The sequence below is a fragment of the Strigops habroptila genome, chromosome 2 (assembly GCF_004027225.2).
Source record: "Strigops habroptila isolate Jane chromosome 2, bStrHab1.2.pri, whole genome shotgun sequence".
Taxonomy (NCBI): domain Eukaryota; kingdom Metazoa; phylum Chordata; class Aves; order Psittaciformes; family Psittacidae; genus Strigops; species Strigops habroptila.
Window position 1 is genome coordinate 68,485,538 of NC_044278.2, and position 24,751 is coordinate 68,510,288.

The 24,751-nt window shown below is 36.5% G+C and overlaps 1 protein-coding gene across 4 annotated transcripts in view; it reads left to right on the plus strand.

The window, feature by feature from the left end:
• Positions 1 to 24,751, plus strand: part of FGF14 (fibroblast growth factor 14) — a 397,509-nt gene that overhangs the window by 298,480 nt on the left and 74,278 nt on the right. For 3 of the 4 annotated variants that reach the window (XM_030473576.1, XM_030473602.1, XM_030473585.1), the window contains 2 exons: positions 894 to 1,004; positions 9,493 to 9,596. In XM_030473576.1, the coding sequence (XP_030329436.1) occupies positions 894 to 1,004; positions 9,493 to 9,596 (215 nt within the window). The remainder of the gene's footprint in view (positions 1 to 893; positions 1,005 to 9,492; positions 9,597 to 24,751) is intronic. The other variant, XM_030473593.1, reaches the window with a different exon arrangement.

The window sequence follows — 24,751 nt, forward strand, 5'->3', positions numbered from 1 at the left end:
CCAATGTCCCCACAAGTTTATGTATTGGCTGCCTGGAGTTTGGCCCCATAATTTATGTTTAACAATACTAGCGTCAATATTGCTCAGAAGTAATGCTGTTGATTTTTTTAAGATGTGATATCCTCTTCCTCAGCACTGAACCAGTTTTGCAGCAGCTTACTTTGCGATTTGGTAAGGCATCATCCTTAAGATGAATCATAAAGTTGTGGCTTGGCAGCTCCTGCCCAATTCTGGGTAATTTTCATAAGTGCAGAGTATTACACAGGACAGAGTATTAACTGTTCAGCTACCTGAATTTCCCATGTATTTTTGTCTTACTAAGGTTTTTTCAGGTTTTTCCCTCTGTTGAAGGAGGGTTATGTCTTGCCTTGACTGTGGGTCTTATTTCCTGGGGAACTGGAGTGGGCAGGTGAATTGTATCTGCTTCTAGATCAGTAAAATATCTTGGGAACTCTTCAGATGGGACTGTTGCAAAATATTATACCAGATAAGTTTATCACTTTTGGTACAGAGTCGAAGGAGACAGACCTTTTTCTCCGAGTGTCCCTAAAACTTACGTGGAGTAACTTGCTAACATGTATGAAATGAGCCAGGTTTTTTAAATGTTTTGTTAGATTCTGTAAGGTTCTATACTTACTACTGTGCTTTTTTCTTGTGTTTTACCTGTGTTAATTATAATGAAGGATGTTGGAGGCAGAGAACAGGACATGCAACTGACCTAATAATACTCTGCGGCAAGACTTTTCTCCATCTCCATCAGGACCCATCCTGTTGTAGTACTTACTTTTAAGATGGCAATGCTGCTTCACCAAACTTCCTCCTACAGTGAGAGAAGCAGGGATAACTCTTGGAAAAAGTTTTGAGGCTAGTGACAAAATATGTTTGTCTTTCAGATCCCCAGCTCAAGGGTATAGTGACCAGGTTATATTGCAGGCAAGGCTACTACTTGCAAATGCACCCCGATGGAAGTCTCGATGGAACCAAGGATGACAGCAGTAATTCTAGTAAGTGACTGCCCCAGGGGAATGTCTTAATCACACATGCAGATTGCATTGCTGGAGTATGAACGTGCAGACACAATGTTAATGCCTTTGGAGGGTTTCTGAATGTGTTCAAAAGGAAGAGAGTCCTCTCCATTTGAAGACTAATGACCACCAGCACGGCTTGTGCAGGACATTGGCCTAAATGTATTCCCTCTGAAGGGGAAGGTGTAAGAGCCAGTGGACCTTAGGGGTGAGATACTTAGGCCAATGATTGTCCTCTGATAATTTAATGAAAAAGGTAAAATTATATTAAATACTTTTTTTATAAAAGCTATATATTTAACATAAATTTCTTCAAATAAATAACAAAAAAAGAGATGGAAACAAAAATTCCTTGAAAAATCTGGTCATGTAGGCCCTGATTCAGCAAAGCAAATGAATGAATGTCTACCAAAATTTTGCTTAAAACACATGCTACAGTACCTTGCTGAAGTATAGCTTAAGGTCCTACAGTCCCTATACTAGCAAGAGTTCGGATGACTTTAAGAGAATTCCTACCAGTGTAGGGACTGCAACAGTGGCAGTTTTCAAAGATATTTCAAACAAAAGTGGTCTTGAAAGGCCAAGTGTGTACTGTTTTCCTATGATACTGCCACATATTTTCATTCAATGAACACATATACATTTGATAACTTCAGCTGCAAATTATAATTAAGCAAACCTATTCTTGCTCTAGAAACAGTTGATTTTTAATGTTCTGTTTAGCAGAGAACATTTGTGTTTTGTTTATTTTAATGATAATGGCATATTTAAGTAACATTTATGTGTGATCTTGAGGTCTATTTTAAGCATTTATAATATAAAATATTTATCTTCTTATTATGCATAGATCAATAAACCTTTAGTTTTCTCAAAAGTGTTGGAATTAGGCTATAAAAACTAAGGGATTTAAGGTTTCGGCTTTACTTTGGTTAGGTCCCTGGTAATCTCTTAAAGCACAGCTGTGATTTTTAACACATTTCATCAACAGATAGCATGATCATCTTTTATTGTTCAATTTATTTTTATTTTTTTTTCAAAAGTGAGAAAAATAACTAATTATTCAATTCTGATATGTATTGTTCTGCTTGTTTTTGAAGTGGTTTTTCCCCACCCTGTTCCTTATTTCTTTTTTTCCCTCAGTGTGTCCATCTCTCATGCCCACTTCTGTACTGGACTAGATACTAAGACCTTATACAGACAAGATCATTATTGCTTTTTATAGAAGCTTTGCCTATAAGAGGTCCAAGAAATGTGTCATAGAGTGCAAGCATGTATCTCTCTCTCTCCCTCACCTTCTCTCTCTTATTTTCAGCTTCAGTGAGGAGGTGTGTATGACTGCAACAATTTTGGGATGTTTTAATGTTATTTCTGTTTAGGGGTTTTTTTAAATCTTAGAACTCTGTGGATTTTGAATCTTTGCAAAACTGGACCATAGTGCCTTACTTTCCTCTTTTTGCTGTTGTCAGCTTTACAAATCTTCCTTTCTTTGCTTACTGTGTCATTTTCCCTTTCTCTCCCCGCCTCCCTGCCTTTCTGGATATCCGTCTGCCCATCTCATTCTTGTTGTTCCAAAATAAAAGTGAATATTCTATATCACAAATATTCTGAAATATAGAACTTGTCCAAACTCAACCAAATACCAGATAGCAGTATTGGATATTTTGGATAAATATTGTTAGATAATGTGTTTTACTTCAACATGATTTTTAGGCTAAACCAATTTTTTTTTTTTTTCATAAAGGGTTTGTTTTCTTCCTTTAACTGGTGTTATTTGCTTCTTCACTAGTCCAATTTTACGATATTATTTAGGAAAGGCAGATTAGACCATAGAATGTGAAATTAATCTCCACCTTAATTTTTGCTAGTAAGTATGTATCAACACTAGATTAAGAGCTGAAAAGATTTATCTATTTGGTATTTGAGTATGTGTCTGTTTCTTCTGTGCTGTCAGGTTTTCTCCTCAGTTTTTTTCTCTTTCCACTTCTTTTCCTTACATTTACTCTTGAACTTTTTGTTTCTTATTGCTTTCCTTTATTACAGCATATTTTGTTTTTCCTTTTCTCTTTTACTTTAAAGCAATAATTTTCTCATGGATAGAATTCCCAGTGTTCTGATTTTTTTTTTCTTTTTTTTGTGAGCTTCTTATCATGAAAACTTCTATGTGAGGCTTACTGATAAGTGTGTTTTGGCATCTGCCAGAGGGAGAAAATCCTGCTTTTGACCATGGAGCTTGCAGGCTGCCTATTTGATATGCCCAGTGGGTGACAGGATGGACATATATTAGCTGTCAATAGGACAGCTTACCTTGGTAGTGAGAATAACTTCCATTCAAAGTGTGTTTCATAAAAATTGGGAAATACATACTGCCAAGGGGTGTGCATCTCTACCAGCCTTCCACACGTCTTCAGCGCTATTCACTGTTCCCGAACCCTGTGAAAGAGTTATGCACTGACCACCTGAGTAGCTGTGTGTCAGAGAAGCGAGAGTGAGCAAGTAGCGAGGGACAGAGAAGTGATTTCTTTTTTGTCTTCAGCAAGGAAACTGTTTGAAGCTTAGTCATGCTGCTGCTTTTTGTGCTCTTGCAATTTATTCTGTGTCAAGCAGTTAGAGGAGTGCTTGAAGTTAAAATTCCCTCAAGTGCATCTATCATTTTGTACTCATTTTATATGTATGTCTGTAAACAGGTTATACACTATTGGAGTTACAGTGTTATAGAGAGGTAGCACAAAGTAAGATCAAGATGTAGTCTGTTCAACTTGAGTGGTTCTGTTTACGTCAATTTTTTTTTTGTCTTTAAAGCTTCTTGGTAGTCTCTTTAATGGTACTTTTTGCTTCTATCTGAAGTTAAAATGAGTTTTACTAGTGGTTTTGATCAGCTGCTATAGTGCAAGCCATTTCCCTAGCTTGCTTTGAGTTTGAGTAAAGGCTAGAGTCTGCAGAGCTAGAGGGCAAGATTTTTAATGTATCACTGTGCGCAAACCCTTGCATGAAAAAGGAACAAAAATGTGACTGCTTGTAATTGATCCCTGAACATACTGTCATTTGCTTATGTTGGTGGTCATGCTATTAGAACCCAACCTATATGGAGTGATGGGTTTCAGTTCCTTGCTGTAATTTCTTTTTATATCTTTTGCAAGTTAGTGATGATCTGTAATGGAGTAGGGATTAATTGCACCTATTGGTTAATGGTGCTGAGTTTCTTTAAATCTTATCACCACATCAAGGCTGTTAGCTTTAACCATCTTGTGTGTACAGTTTGTATTTTTTTGCAAACGTTAGTGATATGTGGAAAGAGGCTTCATTACATTGCTTTTCTTAGTTTAGCTGGTTTTCGCTTTTTTCTTCCTCTAATGCCTTACACTTTCTGGTTTGCTTTTGTGGATAGTTTGCAGTGAAAGCAGGGCTGACTGTGGTTAAAGCTGTAGGCTTGGTTACTGAGGTCCTACTACTCAGAGTAGCTGTCCCTTTCTAGCTCCAATTTTCCTTACAGCAGTCCTCAGCATTACTTGGTGCAAATGGAACTTGCTTCAGTGTTGTCCATGGGCCTCATCATTATTAATTAGGAAAAACAAGCTACTACACAGAAATTATAAAGAAATAGAAGAGATTTTCATGTTGTGCTTGTGGTAACAAGAGTTACATTCCCCTTTTGTCTGCCTCCTCACCCAAAATGACTCATTTTCAGGCTTTGGTCTATCTTCAGAGTTTTGCCTCATGAATGAAGTGTAGGTTTAGTAGGAAAACTAATTAATTTGGGAAACATGCAATTCTGATTCTTTAATTTCTGAGATTGAAACCCTGAATCTCTTAGCCCTGTGGCTTAGTTTGATTCACCCGAAGAATATATCTCAGGCAACAACCACTGAAAAAAATCATAAATTCTGATGCTTTCCTCAATGGGTGATAAGCTTGATTTTAACACTCAGATGCTGCTATTGCCCCTACGAAATTACAGTCGTGTTTAAAACAGATTAAAAGAGCATTACTCATTTGTAGCCTTATTTCATAATGTCTTAAATGCCAAAGTTAACATTACCCAAGCAACTTTGATTTGGCAGAGCTGCACACATCTCTTTCTTAATTATGCAGCAACATGCTTTACTTCTGTTGTGTCACTTGGTACCTGCTAGAATTGCTGTTCTATCATGCAACCATTTAATATTATTTTCATCTTTTAATGAATGCTCCTAGTGCTCTATTTATATTTTCCAAAATGAATATGGAAGTATTAACTTTTTCATGTCTTTCTAAACTACTACCACTCTCATATTTTGGCTTGAAGATATTAATAAAATAATGTTCATAGCATCCTTGTAAGGTAAAGGAGATAATTAGACAGAAATAAAGCACATGAAGATTAAAAAACAACAGCTGCAATGCTGTTAAATTTGGATTACTGAGCTGAAATATTTGTAGTCTGATTTTTGCACTGTTTTTTACTGGTTTGTCTTCAAGGAATTGCACAGGGATTTAGTCATGCATTTACATCACCTTTGGGAGTTAGGTAAGCCTGTTTCTCCCATCAGTATCATCTTAGTCAGTGTGATAGGATCCATGGAGGCCATGTTCAGCCATACTAAAAAGTACAGTTGAATTACGTCTTGTGTAACATCAGGTGGATAGAATGGGTTTCCTCCATAAGATGGATGGATCTCTGAATACCAACCTCCCTGCACTCATTGCCAATCTAAAAGATGTACTGATGGAGTCATCATTTTTGCCTGTAGGCATGCAGATGGAAATAAATTAAAGAAATAGTTGCTTTGGTCTGATTGGAGTTTTGATGCTGTGGGAAGGTTTGTTAACTGACACCAGGGCTGTGCACATGCAGAACAGACAACAAGTTTATAAGCCTTAAGCAATTGGTCTCTAGCAAGCTTCTTGAGAAAAAACAGTGATCTGTAATGACAATTTTCTTGTAGCTACAAGTCAGTTGTACCTAAATACATTTCCATAAAGATATGGAAATATCTGATTTCAGGCATTTCAGATTTCAAGTTAATAGCCCGTGATGGCATTACATAAAAAAAGGAAAAAGATATGTGGTGGGTGTGTGTTTTGCTCAAGGAAGGAATTATTACTTATCAAAAATTGGACTTTAACTTTGGCTAAAACTTTTGGAGGATTTGGATTGTTCCTGCAAATCCCCTCCACACCACCTAAACCAGTAACTTTTTTCATGCCAGTTGTTGCTATTAACTGTCCCCCTCCCCCATTTTCTGATCTTGTGTGTGGTGGGAGTAGGCTTGCAGGCTTAGGAAAAGGAAGAGAAACCGTTTACTTTACAGTTGTGGTTTAGATAGAATAAAAAGCAGAGTTAAGGGAGCATACACAGGCTCAGCGCTGACAAAGAGAAAGGGGTTTACGTGCACCATTTTTGCCTAACAGCTCACTTGATTACCCTGATGTTCCCACAACTTGTTTCCAGTTGGATTTGCCAGGCTTTATACTTAATCGTGCGGCATGGAAGCACTGAGCATCAGGCAGAATTATATTTCCTGGGCTGTTCCAGGGTGCTCCTTCTCTCAACTCACTGGTGGACTCACAGGGCTGGGTTTAGGTACATAAAGATGTTCGGGGACCTCACTCCCACTCGTTTTTGGTTTTGGATCATTGTCTTAAAGATAGAGGGAAGCTGGGGACGTGTTTCTTTTCACCCTCCCCCTTGAATAAGGGCATACCTTTGGCTGTGCAGACAGGAATTAGGCAGCTTTCTGCTTTTCTCAAGGCAGGTTCTTATTGGAGAGAGTGATAGCACAGGTGAATCCTAGGAAGGTTGGAAATGTGTAATTGGGCATAGAAATCCTGCTCAGTAAAGGTACTGCACAGCCACATTCTGGAGGAAATTGAATTTTCTTTGGCCAGCTTCAGAGCATGTAAAAACCACATGCTGTGCCTTACTGGTGCATGTTTTGCTGACCTCACCATGAAGCACATTGCTGAGCATTTATCAATCAATAATTGAATGTAGACTGGCCTTCTTAGTTTCACCCAAATCTGAAAGATTTTGTGGAAGTTACTGAATATTCTGTATGTGCAGAATTGCAGCATTTCAGATCACACTCTAAAATTTTATGGTCTTAGACTAATTACAGGAGCTCTGACAATCTCCAATTAAAACTTGGTGTCAGTAAAAGACACATTACATGCCCTCCTCAGTGCTTTCTAAATTCACCAGCAACTATAAGCCGCTCTAGTAATTTTATAGGTTGCATAAAACACTGCCATGTTACAGGCCTCTAATTCAATGGTGGTTGTTTGGGGTTTTTTTTTCTACCTTTGCTGCTTTATTTTTATTAGTAATACAGCAAATTATATCTAGGTACCAGAAGTTTTGGCTGAACCACTATGATTTGGAGTTATTTTTCATTAGCTTTCCATGGCTGACTTGTCTTTTGTGTTCACCTCTTTTCTTTCTACAAGTATTGTTGGTTTTTCCGTTCTGGTGTCCCCTCAGTTGTTGCTGCCCTCCCTCTAGCATTGTGTTCCTATCTTGGATTCCTCCTGCAATTTCTTTTCTTCTAGAAAAAAAATAAACTGAACTGCCATGTGAAACCTAGTGTTGCTGTGGCAGACTGCCCCTCCACTACCAACAGTAGTGCTTTTGCTGGTGTTGACATCATTTCATTTCAGGGTGATAGCTGATTGGTTTTTTAACTTCCAAACAATATTGAACATTTGAAAGCCCTCCAGTCATTCAATGTTTAGCCTATATACTCTCAGGATATCTTGTCCATGAGTGCCATATTTCACTGGTTTACATTTATCTTGTGTAGGTTAGAGAGGGAACCTTGTCTGTGCCCCGTATCCAGTAAGATCCTATCATGTTGGAGACCTTTGTGGAAACTATAGAAATGAAAATATATATTTGTGCCAATTCTTGTCTGATGTCATCACTTCTATTCTTATTTGTAAACCCATTTCTTTTTCTGTTCTTCCAGAGCTCTTTTGAATATATTTTTCTATCTACAGCTGTAGAAAGTGCTCTGCTGCAATTCCTAGCTTCATGCTGGCTTTGTGCATTCCTAGAAAGATTTTATGTTACATGTTCTTTTACTGTGTAACAATGTTGAAGGTGTTTTTTCTAGTAGTCAACCTACGTTTTTTCTCAGTTGTAAAGATTTGATCATCTTCATCATAAACAATCTGTGGCTTTGTGCCCTTTGGCCAACCAGGAGTTTTCACACCTTGAGAAAATGTACTTACCCAGTGCAATTACGTGACCCTTTTTCTCTTGATTTGGGTTTTACCCCTGACATTCTAATTACAGATAGCTCATAGGGTGCACTTTCTGGTCACATCTATGAATGTTCTTCCTAAATTTTGAGGAACTCACTGTAGGTGTTACGGTGTTCCTGAGACCTGGCTTAGTTGCATGTGGACAACGCACACGGTTTGCGTTTTTGGTTTTCATCCAAGGACTTGTGAATCTTTGATTCATCCACAGTGGAAAAACACTTAGCATGAACTCTGGCTCGTCCAAATCTTTTCTTCCAAGGCTGCTTAATGTGTGCTTTGCATCTGATTTCCTAGTATGAGTCAGTAAACTTCATATTGGTGTGTACTGGCATAATTTTTATTAGAAGAATTGGTCTGTCTCCTACTTGTATCACTTTTGTTGTTCTGTGGTGAGGCTCATAAACTCCCACTCTTCACACTGGTCTCTTTCAGACACTAATCAAAGCTGTGGCTTTTTCACAAAGGTAATATACTATTGCTAGAGTATCTACTATTAGCTCGGGTTAATATTTACACACACACACAGAGCCCTGCCCAGCGGATTTCAGTCTTTGAGCATGTTCTATATTCAGCTCAATAGCATTTATGCACTTTTAGAGTGAAGCACATATTTCAGTGCTTCTCTGGACTAGGATAAGCTTCTTTTATTACCTCTGTAATGCCTGTGTACTACTACTTGTATCAAATATGTAATTCACAAAAGCAAGGTTTTTTTTTTATTTCAAACCACAGACCCCTTGAAAGCAATCTTTAAAGAGAGCACATCTTACTCCAAAACTGGAAAAATGCCCAGAATCTGAGATATGTTTTTTTGCAGGATATCTCACAAGTATTATCCTGAAAATCAGTCTACACTGATGAAAAATTTTGGGCTCTGACTCTTTCCAGGTTGTCTGAAATACTCATGTCTGCAGTGCTGCATAAATGACTACAGTCCAGTCTGCTGTGCTTTGTATTTGCTAGTTAGCCTTGTGCCAAATACTGAACTATTGCAGAACTTCTTGCTAGATAGATAGTTAGGCTTTAATTATAAGGATTAACTTTGCTAGAAGTAAGATTTCCTGAATTAGTTTCATTTTAAAATCAGAAAAAAAATATACAGGGAGAAGTCTTCTTTCTTTTTACTAATGATATTTATTAGAATATAGTAGTAACTGTATGCTACCAGCTGGGGATAAACCATGACACTGTAGTATATTCATATCTGGTCATTTTTTTTTCTTCACAGCTTTATTCAACCTTATACCAGTGGGACTTCGAGTTGTTGCTATCCAGGGTGTAAAGACTGGGTTGTATATAGCCCTAAATGGAGAAGGTTTCCTCTACACATCAGTAAGTACCTTTCTGAACTCTGTTTAAGAGGCACAGCTGAAGCTTAACTCTACACAGGAGTGAGATGCATATTCACTTTTGAGAAGTTCTATAGTGTCTAAATATATATCCATATACATGTATATACATATAGTACATAATATATACATGTATATATATACATATATATACACATGTATATATATACACACACATGTATATACATATAGTACAACCCCCCGTTTACCCATGTATGTATGCAGCATATCTATAAATGGGATACAGTAGAAATTATTGTGGACTATGTATGAAAGTCTGCATGTTAGCAGTCCTAAAAAAACATTCTGTAGAGCTCTTTTTCTGCTAGGTTGGTAGTGTGCAATTCACCACAAAGATTATTATTATTAATTAAATTCTCAAGAATTTTTAAATAAAGACCTGCAATTATTTTCTTAGTGACTTGTTGATCAGAGTCCAAAAGCTGGCCCAGCTGTTACTTTCATTGATAAGACTTACAAGTGTAACTTCTATCTGAAAAGTCATTAATAGCCTTACAGTTTATCACCATATCACATTGTAATTGTATGCTTAGCATTATTGATTTTTATATTTCAGATATCAGAAAAGTAAAGAGTTAGGTGAGGGACGATATCTTTGCAGAATGATCAAAGTTTAAGAAAAAATCTTTGCAGTCAGAATGAAGACTGCTGGATAAAGTGATTGTTGAAGATTTTCTAAATGATTTAATGCTAATCACTCAGTGTGTTGTGAATATGAAAATCCTCTGTTTTGTGTAAATTCAGTGTCTTAACCTCCTTTGAAAGGCAAACAGACTTTAATATGAACAGGCAGTTCTGTCAGGTATTAATAATGTGGCTTAAATGATTTTTCATTATTGTATTTTTATTGCTGTCTATGTTCAATTTATTTATGTAGTGCTTTTTCCATTTTTTATGTCACATAGTTCTTAATTCCCCACACAGTTACAATACGCTGCTTTGTTTTCAGTGTCTGTTGAAAAGAAATTGGACAGATTAAGCTTTCGATGCCCTGAGGAAAAGTATTCTGTTTCAAATATACAATTGTCTCGGAAAAGCTAATTAGGAAGAAGAAAATGGAACTAATCTTGAATGTCAATGTCAAGAAAAAGAGAAGATTCCTTCTCATAAAATGTCTGCTGGAAGCTCCAGCAGTATGATCTAAAACATTTATTTTCTTCTGTTTAAAATAAAAAATTCTATCACAGGAAAGCATTTAATATTTGCTGTCTGAAGGAAAAAAACTAGAACAAAACCTAGAGCTATTAGAGAAAATGCATTACTGACTTCCCAGTTCCATCGCTACATGTAGGGAGTTCATTTCAATATGATGGCATTAACAGTACTTTTGCAATGTGTTGGTACAGTTAAGAGTACATTCTTGCCCAGCACTGTTTCTGAAGTGAGTTCTCAGTCCTTCAGAAAGAAATATAAATTTCAGAAAATGTACCTGTTTCCTGATGGCTAATTCTGCAGAGGAGAGGGACCCTACATGAACAAATTCTGTCAACCTCTGTGTTCATGTATTATTCTGGAAATGGTTCAAGTTAAATGAATGGTGTCATCTGGGGAAAGGAAAGGAGTAGAAAGTACAAGACAAAATAAGAAGAGATGTCTGGATCCAAATTTTGAATAGGTGTGAACCCAACCCCTAGAACATCCTCAGGTCTAACAAGTTATTTTTGTCCTGCTAGTGGGACTCTGAATAGCTTTGTTCCTATGTCTTGTTTTTGGGCAACACAGATTACGTAGGTTGTGATCAGTCTCATGGATATAAATAAAAGATTATGTATAATTGACGTTTAGTGTTTTGCAGGATTGCACATTCTTCATTGTAACTAATGGCAAGATTTTTTTTACTTGATGACTTCATATATTCCTGTAGTTATTGACAATTTATTAAGTACTTCGGAATTTTGTGCTGTGAATGTTGTCATGTTGTGAGTGTATTTCACTCAAAATTCTTGGGAGAGTGTCTCAATCTGTCACTTTATCGTGCGTGAGGTAAGGAAACGAGTGTTTTTGGAATGTACTGCTTACTCTCCCTCATGAGGAGAATGAAAGATGAGTGGCCCATTAAGTGACAAAGAGATGTGAAACATTAGAAAACTCAGTGGAAGCCGTTAGTTTTGGGATGTCTGCAAAACAATTTTCAACTTATGCTTTTGTCAAGTGCTATTCAACAGTGCTGTAATGCAGGTTTGATTGTTTAATATTAGTGTATTGAAAACATTGACAATACATTTTTGTCTTAGCAATTGCCTGCTTTCAGCTTTTGAAAAGAAGACGACAAAGCATCAGAGAGAAGTCTGTCTTCTCCCTGCGGATCAAGATGAAGAAATACTGCATGCAGAGTATTTTAAATACTGCCATTTGTAGAAAAATATTTTTAACATATCACTTTCTGTTACTGTCTTGTTGGTGGTTTTTTTTGACTCTTTGTCATGGTTGTGTATTTGTTACACCTAAATGCAGAAGTTGTGTATTACATGTCATATATGTTTTCCTCTTGGCTCTTCAGGGAAGGACGAGAGAAAAAAGTTTTCTAACTTTCATATGCCAACTGTCATCATTGGAAAAAAATAGTGCCACATAATGGGAACGTTAAAATTTATGTTAAAATGGGAATAGTTAAAATTTACATATGTTTAGATATATCATCAATTTCGTATAAACATTTAAAAAAAATAGATGCATTTACTATAAACTAAGTAGCATTTATAGTCTAAGTTTAAACCAAAGTCCTATATAGTCCTTCTTTGCAGAATACCTCAGTGTCCCTTTTTCCATTCACAGTGTATGAAACCCATAGCTTGTGAGAATATCCTATGTGTTGATGCCTCTCTTTAGAGATTGAAGGCCCAGCTCAATTATTTTTATCATTATCTTTACTTGTTGACTAACTAAGCAACAGCACTGTCAGGAAAGGTATTATATGTGATCCTGCTTCCTCTGATATGAAGAGGAAAATGAAGGTACAGTGACAGGCCAGTTTTACATATAGATTATCAAATGCAGCTTTGCATTATTTTCTTGCTTTATTTAAAAGAAATAATAATTTAACAGTTATTTGTGTTGGTTTGGGAGTCTATTGTTTTTTCTTATTTTATTCTGCCATATTTAAGATTTTTTCAACTAATTTACAGAATGAGAATTAGAAAAAAGTTCAGAAGTATCATAGAAGAGAGTTATGGCAGTATTTCTTAGAATAGAAATAGAAGGACAGCAAATTGTGTAGGAAAGTCAGTCTCAAGAGCTTTTCATACCTATTTTGCTTGCTGCAGCAGCTGAGATTTGTATTCTGTCCTTTGGGGATTAATCGAGTCAGGGTCCCTAACACAAACCATCAAAGCCTTCACAAATAAAGGAGAAGCAAAATCTTTGGAGTTTGATAACAGCTTTGCAGAATTCCTGAGAGAAAATACTTTTCAAAAATTATAACCTTATTTTTCAATGCATTTAAAGTAATTATTGTAATACTGTGATTTATTATTTTCTATTATATAAAATATGAGAACAAGAGCCTTTTCATGTTAAGTTTTATTCCTTGCACTTTTAAGGGTTAGCTCACTTAAAGACTATCCATTAAGCTCACCTTTTTTGATGTATTGGTTTATTGCATCCAATGCATTTATTTTTGTGTGTGTATGAGTACCTATATTTATACATGTATATCCATATATATCCATATATATCCATTCATAATTAGGAAATATTTATTTAGTGACAGCTTCCCAATTCTAGGTGTGTGTTAGTGAGTAATGATAATTATAAAAATGAGTTTAAATTTATTTTAGATAGATTAATGAAGTGTCAATAAATCAGTATTTATGACTGAGTTCATCACTGTGAAAGCTAGTTGGAGAAGCTAAATTTTTGCACAAAGAACCATCTTGGTTAGTAGCAAGATTTTTGACATAATAGTTATGGACTTTGCATGTTAAAGTCCAAAAATATGCCTTACTCCTACCTCACCATTGGAAAGGGTAGGCAAAATAGGTTTTTATTTCCAGGGCTGAACCTGTCAAAATCAAAAGGAGTTGAACTGGCTCCATGCACTGAAAAAAATGAGCACAGCCACAGGGATTCTTCATTGGGATCAAGTATTGCCTGCAGCAGGAAGATGGCAGTGTAGTACGTGGCTTTTGCTTTTGATGCTAATTTTGGTCAACTCACTTTGCAAAAGGTTCATTAGTTCAACTTTCATGGGGGCTTCAGCTTCTTATTTTGCTTCTAGGATTTTCTGCTATTGTAACAGGATGAATTCAGAGGTAAAACTTACGTTAGTCCATTTTATGTTTCTTTTTTTCCTAAAGTGAGAATGTGAGAATCTTCTTGGATTATATCGATGAATTTATCTTGAGAATTACTTGATGTATTTGGGAGGGTTTGGCAGTTGGGTTTTTTTCATCCTGGGAGCAGTTTAGCAGGGTGTTCACAATATTTGGTGGCTGCCAGAGTAGGAGAAAATGAAAAAACTAAAATGTAGAAATGCAGACATTCCAGAGTCTAAAACACCTTTACCTGCTTGTGCTTTCTTCTTTATGTTTCCTTTTTAACTATTTCTTCTACCAGTTTTCACTGAGATGTGCATGAAACCAGAAAGCGAAGAGTACGCCTGTGATATTGTCAGCAAGCAGATATTAAAGTCACAGCAATCCACTGCATGGTTTCTTAGTAAGGCTGATGAACTACAGAAATGCTCTAAAAGATGACTGAGCCTGCAGAGCCAAGTCTGAACTGCCTGGTCACCTCTGCCAGTGTGGTGCCTTGCAGCGGTTGTGCACTGCAGGTCCAGAGCTGCACTTCTGGGTATGGGGCAGTGGGAATCGTACTGAGAGGGTGTAGAGAATAATGGACAGACATGGCTGCGTTTCCAGGAGGTCTTACCAACTTTATAAAAAGTATTTTGAATTAGGGATGTCACACTACTCACTTTACAAAATAATCTGTTTGTAAGGTGGGGGCTTGTGTTTGACCTGCCATGGTACATGGTGCTGAGGATGTTGTAAGGGTGTTGGCTGGGTAGTGTTTCTGCGGCAGTAAGATGTCAGTATGTGTCATAGCCTTCATGAATGAGAGAAAACATTAATATCTGTTACTGGGAAGTGTATCTGTATATTGCTCTGGCGACTCTCACCTGAAAGAAAGCCTCTGAGGCTTTTCCTGACATTTCAGCAGCTTCCCAGTGCTGGTATTTCCACCAGTTCTTTAAGCCCACATAATAGACCTGTCTGAGGAGAACAAAATTCAGCCTTAAGGAAGACGATAGGAGCACAGACAGTACAGCCTGCAAAAGAGTGAGAACTGAAGTAACCAGTATTTCTAGTGTCTAAATCAAAGTCAAATGAAAAATGTTTCTGGTAGCTTTTCACAGAGCCTCTCTGTGCTTTGGAATAACAACACTTAGCATATGCAGTGCTTTGAAGGTTCAAAGTGCATAAAATCTTACAATAAACAGAACAGAAGGAAGTTTAAACTAGGCAAAACCAAAGAGGAAATGTGGTGGGCTAAAATTCATATTTTTTTTTGCAAGAATAATCAAAAAGAGGTTAATGTTACATCGAGGCAGCATTTTTTTGTTGAATTTCTTTTCGGGGTATAATAATGGTCGACTTAGGTTTTGGCAGAGATTGTTCCCCATCTTGCAAGGTACTGTAGAAATAGTTAAGAATATATCTGTTTAGAGAGACATTGAGAAATACAAGCTTGCTGTATGATTTTAAAGAGGTAGGCTTCCCCCCCCCCCCCCCCCGGTAGTCAGAAGTGTACTGAATAATAGAATAGGGTAAATCTTGTTGCTCTTGAGGTGTCTTGTGAACGTGAGCGCATCAGAGTGGAGTGGCTCCTTTTAATAATATTGTGATCAATAGGAAACATGATTTTCTTTCTTATGTCAAACCTATGCTTTGTCATTGTCTGTGACTTGGAACTACCCTGGCACTTTGGAGAGAGGAAAGTGGGTGAATTTCATTATTTGAAAATCACAGCTTCTGATAAAGACTTTTGAAAACTAGTTATGTGTGTTAACAGTGGTATTTTTAAGAGTGTAAACATGTAGACCTTATGCAAGCTTCATCAGCTAATTTCGAGAGCTTACAACGAAAGCGCTTTCTTATGTATGAATACCTTCTTTGCATAGCCTGTTACCTTTTATTCAATTTGATATTGGTTGGAAGGTGACCTATATGTGCTTCATATAATGAAAGTTTGTTTGAGAGGGGAGTAAATAGCACATTTCCGGGCTGTGTTCCTCTGTAAGTTGGGCTGCCTTGCTGAAAGGTAAAGTTCAGCATGTTCCAGAAGTAGTTGAAATACACTGACAGGGAGGAAGAAAACATCTGCATGGTTTATGCTTATTTATATCTGTGTTTGGAGGTAGATAATTTGTCTCGCAAGTTGCCTGCCAAAAATAAATTGCTAATGTGTTTAGTTATTCTCTGGTGGCACTTAAGGAACAACTGATAACATAACCCTGCTGTATCGTACAAAATAGTGCCAGATGTCCCTGCTACAAAGTAAAGGGAAGAGGTGTACAAAATATATACTAAGTCCATGACTTTTTTCAGTGGGTTAGGTTTTCAGTACATTTTTTGATTGAATGTTTTTTTTCCCCATACAAGATAAGGGAAAAAGGAGGCATGCACAGACACGAGAGTTTGATAGAGCAGGCTAGAAGAGAAATGAGAAGGAAAGAGGTGAATGGAATGAGGCTGACATGAGAAGACTGTGATAAGCAAGGATTTAAGAAAGTGGAGAAATAGCACAGTTGAACAGAACAGAATTGTGGAAAACCCTGTGATGATATCATTGTAGAAATGTTCATGATCATTGAGTCTGATGCTTGCATTTATTACTACCTCTCTGAGTCTTTCACATGCAGAAATAGCTACTATTTGAGCTACAGTTCATAAACAATATTAGTTAAAGAAATATTCTACTTTGAATATATAAAAAATAATTAGTACTATAAAGATGCAGTATTTCAGTGTGGCTTCATCTGTGGCAGCTGTTTCACCCTTCTGCCATTTAAATGCTATACTGGGGATAATAACAGAAGTTGACTCAAAACTTGTAGTGTTGTTTCTTGCCACTTAAACCAAATATGTGTGCCCTGTTTGGTTCATTAATATCCATAGTATCCTTGACAGGACTTAGTCATTTTTTTTTATCTATAAGAAACTTTCCATATTTGCTTAAAATATTTATTTTCCTTTCCCACATTTATCTCTCATATGCACATGCAAAAAATCTCTTGATATATGTGTTCTCTTTCCCTAAAACTGCAGAAATGTACCCAATGCATCAAGGTTAAAAAGCTGCTCTTCCAAACTTCTTGTTAAAGCATGGGAGATCACGGAATCAGCAGCTGCAGTTGGGTATTTTTCAACTGGTAATTGTATAACAAGGAATAGTAACTGTAGGTAGGTATGCTAAAATGAGGTAATCTAATCTCATGCTTCAGGAAGTAAGATGATTGCCACAGGGATCAAGAGGAGTGCTTTCCTCAATATATGGTGTCACTTACTGCAGATGCACTAAAGGAGGTTTGCCTCCAAGCTACTGTGCAATGGTCACAGCCAAAGGCTGAGCACAGGCTTGATGGACCAGCAATTTAATCTAGTCTGTCAAATTATTGTTTCTGGCAATTTTGTCTCTCATAGTAACCTCCCTGTATTTTTGGCCAATGTTTGTTTTGCTGCATAAATACAACTACACTTTTCTGGATGTTTCTTTATTCTCAGTTTTATTGTTAGACATTAGGGGTCGTCTATAATCCTAAATGTTGAATGCTGTGTCACCCTGTATTGTATAGTCTTCCAATACCCCTCATCTTCCGTTCTTTTAGTTCCCTGGTCATTGTCACAGCACAAGCAAAAGAATCATGTTTGAAATTTCTTATTTTCTATTCATTACTATTTAATCTTACTCATTTATTGTATCAAGTATGAAAAGTAGTTACCAAAGATTTAAAATATCTCAAAATCTAGGCAATTATGAAAAACATGTTTCCTACGCAAAGCCCTACTACTTCTTTCCATTATTGGTTAATGAATATTGAAAATATTGAAGACAATTATGGATGGGATTTATGGTAAGTTTAAATCCCTTTCATAATAAATTTGGTTATTGTGATGTAAAGAAGACTTCTTGCTGCATTTTGAAGATTTTTAGGTAAGAAACAAAAATTAACTCTATGTGGAGTAGAACAACAACAACTAGACACATGATGCTTTCTATGACTGCTGTAGCTGCATAGTTAATGCACCTTCTGTTATTCAGGGCTATTTCCAGAAGATATATGGCTAGATACCAAGATAGATGAACAGAAATGAACTATGAGCTTTTAAATATAAAGTCTTTAAAAAAAAAAAATAAAAAAAAAATCTGTTGGGCTGAAGAATGGCTTTAGTCAGGCAGAAATGTGCTTTCATTATGCAAAAAAAGTTCAGCATTATCATGCAGAAATGAAATATTCAAATGCATTTTTTTTTTTTATTTCTTTAAAACTTTTAACTAACTGGATCTGAATATTCAATTTATATCCCATAATATTAAGAGAAAAGAGGAAAATGTTGTATTGACTCATGTAATTAAAAAAATTATGCAGGCATCCTATAACTTCAGGGAGCTTGGTAAGGCACCCTGCAGAATCCTACAGTAAGATGATGTGGGCTCAAGTATGTGAGTATTAATTTATCATTGTATCTTTGAACAATTCTGTATAATGTGTAGCCCTTAAGAGTGAGCTGCAAAAGAAGGATGGTGTATTTAACATGTTATTGTAGTGTGCAACCCTACAGAGTAGGGCTTTGTATAAAATGTGTCGATACATAACGAATACTGAAAGAAGCGATAGCAGTCTTCACCACTGTTGTAAAACAAAAGCATTATTTGCAATGCAACAGCAATAGATGTCTTCTGTATTAGTGTTATATATATATTAAGAACTGATTTACACATAATATCCATTATGGTTTTGGAACAAAAAGGTTTCATATTATTCTTGATTATTTTTTTGTCTTGTTTTACCTTGCTATTATACACATTTATTTTCTTGTTGCAGCATATTCATTTTTTCACTTGAATAGGCAAGTGCATAGCTAATATTAGTGAATGATGGTCAGTGATAAAATTATATGCCCTGTAATCTTCCCATATGCCAAGTGCCCCTGTGGAAAAATTTGGAATGTTTCAGTTTCTTCCTTCTTGGTGAGGCAGCTTTAGCCGTGGGCTGGATGCTGCATGGAAACTTGACCATCTGGGCAGACCTATAGAAATGCTGATTCTGCGTGTCCTGACTAATGACCCCTACCCTTCTGGGTTTTTGGCAGAGCCTATTAATCTAGGAGCTGCCCTAAGGTGTTCATGGCCCTCTGTATTATATGTGTGTGCTGGGCGGGGATGGGGTAGAGGGTCTGCTTCCACCAGCTTTCCCCGTTGGATTTTCTGTGGCCAGGGATTAGATGTGGCATGTGTCTTTGCAGAGATGTGATGGTCTGTGGGTGAGTATGCCCACATAAATGACTGGGATTATCTCTGAAGTTTTTTTGTTTCAATGTGATTAAACCTCTGTGAAAGGATAACTTGAGACCACTTTTTCTGCCCTCTTTAGCTAAATTTGTAGTTAACTATTTGCTGACTAGAGTTCACTTACAACTTAAATGAATGTGTTAGGACTGATTTCTAAAACTTGGTAGGAAAGCAAGCATTCAGTAATTTCTTGTGCATAGTAGTAGCAAACATCAAGTCTTCATCTCCCTTTTGATTTATCATGTCAGATTCCTCAATCCTCCACTTTCTCTGCTGGCAGTGTTCCTTAACAGCGATCCCTGGAGTATTTCCATGGGTAGTCCATGAGCATATGTGCCCATTTAGAAAAGTATTACAGACCTTACAACCTACTTTTGACATTTTTCTTTGCAGAGTGTGTCTCTATCCTGCCTTCTCTTCTTTCCTTCATTTGGGACACTATTCAATCACCAGAGAGGCAGTTTTAGGTGGAGAGAGGCAGATACAGACCTCCAGGAGGAATGTATGAGGTTCATGTCTTGTTACTTGACCAAGCACTAGCGTAGCTTCAGAACAACGTCCAGGAATGGTGGGGTCTTTTCTGCCCATAACTAGTGTATCACATGCATCTTTAATCAAATAAAAGTTCCAGTTTCATATTTGTGAAATACTGCCTCTGAATTTCTCAGAAGTGTTAGCCTAATTCTGATGCTAATTACAATCGCTGATCTCATAGGTAACAGAGTTGGCATAACTGAGCACTTTCAAAAATCCCTCTTGCAAAGGTTAAAATGACAAGGCTTATTGTGTAACATTTATTCCACATATTCTATTCACTGTCAAATGAGAGAGTCTCTTGACTAATTCCTGTTGACTTGACAAGGATTCTTGTCTTTTAGCAGACTACAAATACAGCCTTGGGGAGATACTGTTTCTCCCTGAGGAAGGCAATCATAAATCTGTAGAAAATCAGCGGTCAAACCTGAATCCTGTACTAAAAGTGTTGGAGTAGGGGTGAGTAGACAACTCATCCCATTGTGTTTGAATTCAGTTGTGGCTCTTCTCTACATTCTGTTCTCCTGATATATTTGTCACTAAACATTTTTTAATAAAAAGTGACACGATGCCACTGCCTGGCAAAACATGAAATCCTGGACTTAATACACAGGATCTGCAGGAAAACCCTGTGCTTTGAGTAAATGAAACAAAAATCTGAGGACTTACTTCCTTCTGCGCACCTGTGGATTTTTTTTTCCGATAGAACATCACGTTACAGATAGCTTTGTCTTATTAACAGGTGATAAAATTTTTTAGCATTGCTGGACGTTTACATTATATTAATTAATCTTTAGTATGATTGCAGATGAAAAGCTGAAAACAAAGTTTTTAAACATGAAAATGAAATACCAGTACTTTGCAGCTCCACAGATGGACGCAGCAAAAGACCCAGAGTTTTTCACAAAAGAGATGTGATTGCCTAATTCACCATGGAATTGTTTACTTATTGCAGAATTGCCTAACAGCTGGTGAATTTTAAAAAGATAGGGAAAGGGGTTTATACCACAGGGACAAAATAAAATAGAGCCAACTTTTCAAAAGCATAATATGTTTTCTTTTCCATGTCCCTCTTGGCCAACATCTGACTTCCATGTTGTGACTGATGTCCCTTAAGCAGTTATACCCTGTCACATTGCCATTCAGGCTACAGGCCAAAACTGAGCACAGTGCAGATCATCAGGAAAGATAATAATATTACGAAAAGATCTGCTCCTAAAAGTACCTTAGAAGATGTTGAGAATATGTAGAAGTATAAGCTTGCTTTTTTAATCTATTTACCAAGTATTGCTACTATTTCTCCCACCAGAGTTTTACATTATTGGTTGAGTATGGCTTTATTAAAAAACCACCACAAAACTAAGAGTTTGATGTTTATAAACTTTTAATTGCCTGTGTTTAACCACATTCCACAATCCTTGTTGGTGTTTTTTTCTTGATCCTATAATGTGTTTGGATGTTCGCTGCCAAGTGAAGAGCAAGGGGCACATTATTGTGATAACGTGAGAATAGACTGGTCAGACAAAAAAGTATAATATATCAAGAATCATCTGGAAGCACTATCTCTGTAAATTATTGATGAGATATGTACTGAAAAATGTATTCTCTCAGAACTTGGTCACAGTTGTAATTTCATACTTCCACAAGAATTACTTTTCTTTTTATAATGGCATAGAATAATTTTTAGATTTGATAGGAATTTTTCCATTCATTCCAGTGGGATCTGGAGCTATTGGGCTATATTTCAGTAGGTAGCAGAAGGATTTGCGTAAGTGTAAGCATTATTCTCATTCAGCTGCTTCTTGAACAAAATGTAGCAGGGAGAATCCCTTTGTTTATTTCAACATCTGAATGCTGTTAGTAGAATGTTTGATTTCAACCTGCGTACCTTGTGCTTCTCCCTCCTCCCCCCCACTGTGTTTCCTGGACAACTTCTTTTAAGGCTTAGGTTAAGATAGCAAGAGGCAGCATTTAATATTCTTTTTCAACACTTAAATTGTTTGTGAGGGGGACTGAGTTGACTATTTTCTTCTTGACATTTGAAGATCAGGGATGTGCCCTTGTCTCTTCATTTTTGAGTATCAATTGGCACCAGCAGCAAAGGAGATGAAGGAATCAGCCTTTCAGGCATTGAAAGTGACAACCTCAGAAGCATCAGCTGAAGCAATTCTATCACCCATTTATCATCCATTTGAGCATTGAAGGTGGCTGAAGAATAGCCTTTGAAAACGGAATAAGAGATAAAATTGATATTTCCTCATAATAGTTACAGAAATTTCACTGCATCTTTGACAGCTGACAGCATCCTACCCTGTGCTGTCCTACTCAAAACTGTGACAGCCACTTTCCTTCAATTCACATCATTAGAGGAGAAGGTAGATCAAGTGATTTTTGATTTTCAAAGATTATTGTATGGAGGTGACTGGTCTATAGATGGCATGTGAGGAATAGTCAGATAGTGTCTAAACTACTGTGTCCAACTCACAGTTTTGGATGTACAAGTATGGCACTGAGAAAGAAGGAGGCAGAGGAAGGAATTAGGATTAGATGATTGACACGTAGATCGTTGTAGGTTCACCTCAAACTCTGCCAATCATCTGAATACAGTCTCACTAGTAAAGTTTGCCTGAAACTACTCAAGGTAAAAATAGCCTGACTCAAAATTGTTGGAATTACCCTGATTGATAGGAAATGTGGGAGCACTGACCATGTCACATGCAGGCAATGTGCAGAGTTCACACAAAATGTCCTCTTATTCTGGCAGATCACAGATTTTTTTAGCTGTGAAGAGGCTTGTTCAGTTTCATTCATCTATAGATACACCAAACTCAGAAATATAGCATGGAGTTCTGCAGTCCTGGTCTTAAAAATAAATGCACTATAACCTTGTTATCTTCATGACTTCGGTAGACATATTTTTGTGTGAGCCTGCAGTGGTAGAAGTTTCTTGGACAGATTTGTGGAGTGAAACATTAGTCATGGAAATGTGAAGAAAATGATGGGTTGTTCTACTGAAAAGTCACAGAAGTCCGTGAGGGTAACTGTTAACTTATGATGTTACTGAATAAAGGAATGATGAATTACAGTTGTGATACTGTAGCTGTTCACGACACCAGCTCCTGAATGTTAGCGGGAGCAGAGGAAAGTTAATTGTGCTCAAACATCACCTGAGTAAGCAAAAGAAGTGGGGTTTTAAAACATCTCATTGGACTTAATACAAGGTAAAATGAAAGACATTACTTATCCTAGCAAATATTGTCTGTTGTCTACATTAATGGAATTTAATCAGAGTATTGCAAAATTAGCAGTAAATATTAGAAAATCTTGTTGCTTTTTTAATGTTTTGCAGGGCAAAAAAGTGAAAATGACAACTTGTGAAAATTGACACATTTTTATTTAAGATATTAAATAAAAAATAAAAATATTTCAAAAGAAAAGCTTTGAAAGTATCCAGGTAAAAATTTCCAGAAATAATTACTCAGCTAAATTTTCAAGATCTTGAATTGTGTTCTTATTTAGGATTGGGGAGAATGCTGAAATCTTCCTGGAATTTTTAGTCAAAACTCTAGAAAATCACAAGAAAGTAGCAACGTGAATAACAGCTCTTTTAATAATGCTCCTATTGCTTATATGTGTAAAGGGGTGTGTTAGTATACACAAATAAAAGTAGTGTAAAGTATAAAGATGTAATTTAATCACAGACAGTAAAGGAAAAAAAAAAATCAAAACCCCACAAAACTGTTTTGAGAATGAACCTATTCTCTGTTAACACAGCCTGAATAATCCAAATTATTATCCATTTTTACGAGAACTGAACCTGTGTATTTTGCAGATTCAGAGCGTTTCTTTCATGCCTTTATGAATAAAAGGCAAATGTTGATAATCAAATCAGGAAGCATTGCATTCAAAGGTATGTAACAATAACTTTATAAAAAATCAGAGAAAATGAGATAATTGTTTTGCCTTCTTAGTTATTACAATCTGTTGGTAATTTCTAATCAGACTGGGTGGTATTTTTGTAGAAGAAAAGGACTTCAGAAATTCAGTAAATATGTTTGTACATATGTGATAGTTTTTTCTCCAAAAAAGATTAAACATTTTTGCTTCACATTGTTCCATTCAGTAAAGCAACAAATGTTGAAAAATGCCCACATCTATTTTGTCTCTTTTTTCTCACATCCTATTTGTTAAAGTAGGGCTGTACTCTTTTCCCTTATCTCTGGATAGGAGGAGGAATTTTATTTGGCAGTTCATGGCCTGCTGCTTTTTCTGAAGGTTTCCAACTCAGTTCCTCTCACTGGTAAACAGCATGGGGTTCTCTACCTCATGCTTCAGATTGTTAGTAGTATCTCTCTGTTAATGTCAAATTGCTATCACTCTGTGATTGGAGTGACCTGGAAAGCAAGCTCTGCTGGATAAGCCTTTATTGAGGTGACATGTTGTTACTTTATTCTGAAGCAAATAACTACTTCAAACTGTAAAAAAACAAAAAAACAAAAAAAGAAAAATCAGCTATATACATAAAAAGACTAATTTGTTTATTCCGTAGTATGAATAGGTAAAACAAGTAAACATAAAAATAAGCAAATGTTTTCACTAACTTTTTTTCCCTTGCCATATACATTTCAAACGTCAGCGTTGAAACACTGACAGGAAGGCAGGTTTTTCTAGGACAGGTTGTTAAAAATGTAATCTTATGCTAATAAAAGAATGCACCAAGGATTTCTCACACATATCAGCAGTTTCATACTTTTGGGTAGTCTCAGTGAGGGGGGAACTCTGCTGCTTCCTTGAGAAAAGCTTTGTGAAACCAGAGCATAAGCAGTGCCAACAAATACCCATAATATGGTAACAGGAACTTTTTATTTTGTTAACAGCTTCCACCTGGGGACCCCAAAGACCTTGACATGCAGGAATAAATGTAGCTTTGTAACTCCCATATGTGCTGTGCAAGAATTCCAGTAAGCTTTCTTGTCTTCCTTTAAAGAAAAATGTAAAAATTAAAATTTAGGAAGCTCTTCAACTGAGACGAGTTTAATTGACCATGGTAACAGAAGTAAATGTCAAGTG